At 35.0% G+C, this 7,349-nt stretch overlaps 1 protein-coding gene across 1 annotated transcript; it reads right to left on the bottom strand.

Moving 5' to 3' along the window:
* Positions 1–3,223: 3,223 nt before the first annotated feature.
* LOC119506378 (histone H3.3A-like) lies at positions 3,224–4,197 on the bottom strand. Its single transcript, XM_037799410.1, has one exon. It carries the CDS (start codon positions 4,145–4,147, stop codon positions 3,737–3,739), a length of 411 nt encoding a protein of 136 aa, XP_037655338.1. The 5' UTR covers positions 4,148–4,197; the 3' UTR covers positions 3,224–3,736.
* Between the last annotated feature and the right edge of the window lie 3,152 nt (positions 4,198–7,349).

Genomic DNA, 7,349 nt, shown 5'->3' with positions numbered 1-7,349 from the left:
GTCAGTAGCAGGAGAGAAAGGAAGCTCAGGAGGAAAGGAGATCAGGAGAAGGGGCAGTATAGATTGTTGGACTTGGATTCTGCAAACCATTGTAAAATTATTGTAAAAATTATTGCTATCTTAATGAGATAAGTTTTGAAAATCATGAACATGAGATGTCTTTCCTTTTTTGTTAGGTCTTTTGTTCTTAATTCATGTCAGTGAAGTTTTTAGTGTACAAATCTTTCACTTTTTCAGTAAATTTACCCCTAGTTTTTGATGCTATTTAAAAGCATCAAAAACTAGGGGTATTTTAATTTAATATTAATTCCTTTTATTAATTTCATTTTAGGAATTATTAATTTCATTTAGGAGTTCATTACTTGTGTTTAGAAATGTCATCTTTTCATTCTACAACTTTGCTGAAATTTATATTAGCTCTCATAGTTTTTTCTTTAAGGATTCCTTTGGATTTTCCATATTCAAGATCACATCCTCATCAAATAGAAATGGCTTTCCTTATTCTTTTCAACTAGATGATTTCATTTCTTTTTCATGCTTATTTCCTTGCCTGAACCTCCAGGATATTGCTGAATAGAAATGAGGCGAGTGTGCATTCTTGTCTTGTTACTGATCTGTGGGGCAAATCATCTAGCTTTTAACTTTAATTATACCTTAATTATGATGTTAGCCCTGGGTTTTTAATATATAATTTTTATCAGGTTGAGGTAGCTCATTTCCTTTCTTAGTCTTTTTTGTGTGTATGTGTTTCATCATGTAAGTTGTTGAATATTGCCAAATACTTTTTTATAATGTATTGAGATGATCAAGCAATTTTATCTTTTATTAATTTGATCCATTGTCGTATGTTGAACCACCCTTGCATCCTGATATAAATCCCACCTGGTCATTGTGTATTATCTGTTTGTTTGTTGCTAATTGGAGTTCGCCAGTATTTTGTTGAAGATTTTTGAAAAACTGTATTTGTAAGTTTTCTTGTCTTTTGATAACTTGTCTGATTTGGGCATCCAATATATTATTGGCCTCAGAGAATGGGTTGGGAAGTGTCCACTATACATTGATATCATTGAAGTTTGTGAAGGATTTATGTTAATTCTTCTTTAAACATTTGACAGAATTTTCTCATGAAGTCATCAGGGCCTAGATTTTCTGCGAATTTTTTTCATTAGTAATTCAATCTTTTACCTGTTAAAGGTCTATGCACATTTTCTATTTCTTGTTAAGTCAGTTTCAGTAATTTGTTTCTCCAGGAATTTTCTGTTTCTATGTTATCTACTTTGTTGACATACAAGTGTTAATAGTATTCCTTTAGAAACTTCTTATTTTTCTAAGCTCAGTAGTTACATTCCCTCTTTTTTTTTTTTTTTTTTGAAAGTCTCAACTTCAAAAACTTTATTTTCATCTCATCCATCAAGGGCACAGGCTATCTCCTGCTTTCCTCCTTGCACCCTTAACCCAGCAGTATCCTGTATGGGCAGCTTCCTGGAACCAAAAAAATACTTCTGCTTGCGTTACATGTGCTCAAGCCAAATCTGAAACCATGAGATGCACTTGAGCAGCAGATGCTAAACTGAGTAATAAGATAAATTCCAAGAACCCTGGTATTATCAGGATGCTACCGAGAGATTCAACTGTCACCCACTTAGTTTTAAGTTTTACTACCTGTAATAACCTATCAGTGCAAACAGCCTGTATACTTATATGCTAGACACTACAAGACACTCCAGAGCACAGCCCAGGGCTAGGATTGTAGTCAGAAGCAGAAATGAGGCGACTATCAGAACTGTGTGCTGTGCTTATTCCAGAACTTGTTTCCAAGAGAAAACCACTTCACTGTGTAGTACTGGTCTCCACCTTCAACAACTCACAAGGCTCAAGTTACCAAGATCCCACCCAAAGCCTTTTGACTTAAAACTCTTAGCTTGCTCCCTTAATAAGTCCCTGGAATCTGACACTTACGCAAACTTCTATTTTAAAAAAAGCTATTTTAATAGGGCAAGTATTCTTTATACAGTTACTAGCTTCCTAACAGAATGCTCTGCCCATGCCTTGCTGACACTAACCTACTGCAACACTTGGAGCCTTCACTGGTTAAAGAAACTGGTTTCAAACTGAAAGGGGGCTTAGACCAGTGAGTTCTACACCTGTGGATTTGTGTTATAATAACCTGCTGCATAAAAAAATTCTATAAAACCTGCTTCAGAAGCCAGCTCATTGAAGAGATCCCAAATCTGAGCCGTAGCATTTTAAAAGTTTCTCTGGCCTGTTGTACTGGACCTTAGATGTGATAAAAGTATTTTGAATTCCCTGACAATACAGGGAGAAAAAACCCTATTGTACTTTTGTCCCAAGTCCACAGTTTTATAGAGCAATCACAGTATTTTTAGATATCAGAACACAATTGTTGGAATTAATTTACATGCTTTCTACAATCATCTTTGTAAATAAGATTCTTTTTGCCTACCAAGCAGAAGCTGAAATAATTTAAGTTCAAACTTTAAGATACAAAGAACTTAGGTAATGGATTAAAGCTTTGCACATTCAATTTAGGTTTAACACTTAAGTTGGATAAACAACTTTATTTGTAAATTTAGTCAACACACATAATTGACCTATAAACTTCAATAGGAGATAAAATTTGAAAACCACTCTGAAGGCCATCTCTGTAAAAGTGATTTCCCCAGGACGGTATACTAGACGTAACCTAGCCCGACATCGTAATTGGCAGAAGTTCAGTGAGCTGGAGCTGTGTGCCCTTCTCCCACAGCAAGTTTACTCTAAGGGTTACTATAATACAAACTCCACAAGGAAAAGAAGTTCGGTATTGTCTCCTCTTGGTAGAGGAGAAAAACTCAACCTAGTTATGAGACCCACCACGACACAATGAAAAGCTGCACTAACTAGTATAATCTGAAGATTAGTAACAGAAGATGCTGGTGTGAAAAACTTCTATATTCTCTAGAGCCCTTATAAATAAAATCCCCCATTAGTGTCTGCAGTTATCAACTAGAGGGTTAGTTAACATGTGGTAGAATGAGGACTTATGCAAGGTACAATGCGGCATAGCATTTCCTACAACTAAATCAAGTGCAGTCTAGTTGGGAGAAAACCACCTGGACTCCCAAGTTACACACACCTCAATGACAAGACTCCCCACCACATGTGAATGTAAAACATTTAATTTAAAAATGTTGACACTACAATATATAAAATAGCTATTATAAATGCACATAGTATATTCTATAGCTGCCAGGTTTACTTTTTTTTTTTTTTTTTAAGGAAACTGTAAGTTACACTGTGGTTAAGACTTGTATCTTCACCCTTGAAAAAGCCCACATTCTATCACAGTGATGTATGGTCTGACTTAACAGCCCCAATTGTTAAACACTTGGATCAAGTCATAACCAGTTTTATTGCAAAAGGACCCTGTACACATTTATCAATTCTAGTACCTTAATAGCTACCCAAACAAGTCATCAACATACAGAAACATGCATCATGAGAAGCAAGAAACCTCACCCACCCCTTCTGCATATTAGCAACTCGTCACTCCCGAGCAACAGCGCTCACCACTGAGGCCTGTGGACAGTCACTTCGCATTCATCCTGAGTGAAAGATGGAATGACTTAAGTACAAATGCAACATATTATAAACAATTTCTTACAAAAAAAAGTCACAAATTAAACCAAAGTATTTTACAGAATTTACTACAAAACACCGTAAAAACCGCCTTCTCTTAAGCTCTCTCTCCCCGTATCCGGCGAGCCAACTGGATGTCTTTGGGCATGATGGTGACTCTCTTCGCGTGGATGGCACACACGTTGGTATCCTCAAATAAACCCACCATGTACGCTTTGCTAGCCTCCTGCAGAGCGCCAATGGCCGCGCTCTGGAACCTCAAGTCGGTTTTGAAATCCTGGGCGATCTCCCTCACCAACCTCTGGGAGGGCAGCTTCCGGATCAGAAGCTCGGTCGATTTCTGGTAACGCCGGATCTCTCGAAGCGCAATGGTCCCGGGCCTGTAACGGTGCGGTTTCTTCACCCCGCCGGTAGAGGGGGCGCTCTTCCGGGCAGCCTTGGTGGCCAGCTGTTTGCGCGGGGCTTTCCCCCCGGTGGATTTACGAGCAGTCTGCTTGGTTCGGGCCATTTTCTTCTACCCAAAACTGATGTCTTGAGCCGCTTCTTCGACCGGCGCTTCGCCTCGGGTAGCCCCAACGAAAAACCACAACCAACAGACAATGCTCCCTCGGCCACCGACTAAACCGCTCTGCGCTCCACATTCCCTCTTTAATTGTCAATTTTAGTAATTTGTATCTTCTCTCTTTTTATATTGATTAGTCTGGCTAGAAGTTTATCAATTCTATTGATTTCAAAGAAATACCTTTTGCTTTTATTGACTTCTCTCAACTGTTTTTCTAGTTTCTATTTATATCATCAGTTCAATCATTATTCCCTTCCTTGTTCTGGTTATGGGTTTAGTGTACTCTGCTTCTTTTCAGTTTCTTAAGGTAGAAGTTTAGGTTATTGATTTGAGATCTTTCTTCTTTTAGAATGTAGGTGTTCAGCTATACATTGCATGTTTAGAACTGCTTTAGATGCATTCAATAACTAATGGTATATTGTGTTTTCATTTTCATTTAGTTAAAAGGATTTTATATTTCCCCATGTGATTTATACTTCAACTCATTGGTTATTTTTGGAATGTGTTTTTCAGTCTTCACATATTTTGGAATTTCACAAATTTCCTCATGTAATTGACTTCTAATTTCATTATATAATTGTCAGTGAACATACATTGTACTATTTAAATTCTTTTTAATTTATTGGGGTTTGTTTTATAGTCTAACATATTTTCTTTGCTGGAGAATGTTCCAAGGGTGCATGAGAAGAAGGTATATTATTTTGTTGTTGGATGGATTGTTGTGTATGCGGCACCAAGGTCTAGTTTATAGTGTTCTTCAAGTTTCCCATTTTGTTGTTAATCTTCTGTCTAGTTAGCTGTTCTATGCATTCTTGAAATTGGAGTGTTGAAGTCTCCAATCATTATCATTCAATTGTCTGTTTGGCTCTTGTTCTATCAGTTTTTGCTCCATGTATTTTGGAGCATGTTGTTCAATATGTACATTTAAAATTGTGTGTCTTCCTGACAGATTGACCATTTTGTCAGTATATCTTCACTGTAACAAGTTTTGATTTAAAGTCTAATATGTCTGAAATTGGTATAGCCAATGGGCTCTTTTTGCATGCTGTTTCCATTCTGTATCCTTTCCATCTTATTTTGCTTTATGTCTTTGACTATTGTAGCCACAGATAGTTGGAGCCTGTTTTTTGATCCAATCTGCCAATATCTGCCTTTCGACTGAGGTGTTTATTCCATTTGCATTTAATGCAGTTGCTGATAAGGTAGGACTTACAATCACCATTTTACTGTTTTCTGTGTTTTTATATCTATTTTGTTTTCCTATTTCTTCAGTATTACATTCTTTTGCATTACATTGATATTTTGTAATATAAAATTTTAATTTGTTGTTTAATTTACTATATATTTTCAGTTAATTTCTTAGTGGTTTCCATGGAATTATAAATAGCATCTTAATTTAAAATTGCCTGGTCCAACATTTATTGACTTAAGTACAATTTAATTTCAATAGTATACAAAAACTGTGCTATGATGCAACTCATTTCCCACCATTTGCTGTTATTATTCTAAAAATTAAAATTTTATACTTTGTATGCCCACCAGTACAGATTTATAACTATTACTTTATGATTTTTTAAACTCACATATGAGGGAAAATTGTTACAAACAAAAATACAGTTCTACTGTTTTATATCTATGTAGTTACTTCTACTGATAATTCTTTTTGTTTTCATGTGGACAAGTCTGAAAAGTTACTGTATTACCCTGTCTTATTCTGAATGATTTCCTTTGTATTTGTTTTAGGAAATTTCTGATAGCAACAAGTTCTCTCCATTTTTGCTAATCTGGGGATGACTTCATTAACCATTCCTCACACTATAGAAGAGACAGTAGTTGATCCAATTAGAATTAAAGTCTTCACTACTTAGTTCTTTGCAAAGAGAAAGTTAAATAAAATCAGTTTGGGATTAGTTACCGTTTTGATATAGTGTTTCCAGCAGAAACGGATCTAGAGAAAGGTGAGGTGGCTTGTATTCTATGATGAAAAGGTTATTGGAGGGCAGCATGAAACCATAAGCAAAATATATGGTTTCATCCCAAATTTAAAATTGCAGTGATGGTCAAAACCTTCACTTATATGAGACCCAAGAACATAACTTGATACCCTTAAAATACTAATTAAAGCCTTGGAAGAAACTTGGCACAAGTAAATCATTTTCCAGGATATTTTAATATATTAACAGAATAAATCATTTTCCAGGATATTTTAATATATTAAAAGCTGTTTTCTGCCCTTGAGGGGAGGTTGGTGGTGAGATTGGTGATACCCAGTATGCAGCATTTCCTCCTTTGTTTGCTATACTCAACTGATATCTTTTTTAATAAATTTTGAATATATTTTATTAATATAAATCCTTAAACATTAATAATTGTATTAATGCTTAAGTGCAATCTGAGTTGTTTGGGAAAACATTTAAATTGGATCTCTTCATGTCTTTTAGTAATTAGTGATATTCTAGAGCAGTAAAAATAAATTCTATCATGTTTTTGGTCAAGATAAAAAATGACAAGTTGGTGAAACTAAAGTCAAATATTTAAAAATATTAAAAAATTGGCAGAAACATGTTGGAAGCAAAGTAGTTATTTTAGGTTATTTGGTTTTCTTAGTCCTTTGTTTTGTTTTAAATGTTGTATTTTTTTTGTTTGTTTTAATTTTTTGATAAATAAAGTTTGAAAAATTGAACCAATGAACTGAGAATTCCTCTCATAAAGAAAACTGTTCCACAAACATTCTTTTTATTTTGTGCTTACTACTTATAAATATGAGCTTATAAAACAGGTTTAACAAATAAAAATAAGAGTTAGGAAAATTATGTTTTCCTCTTCTTATTCAAGGTTCATGCAGTTGTTTTAGCTTGATCTATAAGAGAAAGTTTTTTTCAAGACTGCTATGTTAATTAATAAAAGAGGCCAAGATGGTCCCTTGGAAAGTTAGATATAGAAATACCATATGATCCCACAGCCCCACTTCTAGGTATAGACCCAAAACAACTGAAAGCAGGGACTCAAGCAGATATTTGTACACCAGTGTTCATGATGGCATTATTCAGTATTGCTAAAAGGCAGAATCAACACAAATGTCCAGCTGATGCATAGATAAATAAAATGTGGTATACACATACAATGGAATATTTTTCAGCCATAAAAA

The sequence above is a fragment of the Choloepus didactylus genome, chromosome 11 (genome assembly GCF_015220235.1).
Source record: "Choloepus didactylus isolate mChoDid1 chromosome 11, mChoDid1.pri, whole genome shotgun sequence".
In the NCBI taxonomy this organism is placed as follows: Eukaryota; Metazoa; Chordata; class Mammalia; order Pilosa; family Megalonychidae; genus Choloepus; species Choloepus didactylus.
The sequence above is the reverse complement of the archived record's forward strand: the minus strand, read 5'-3'. Positions and strand labels throughout refer to the sequence as shown.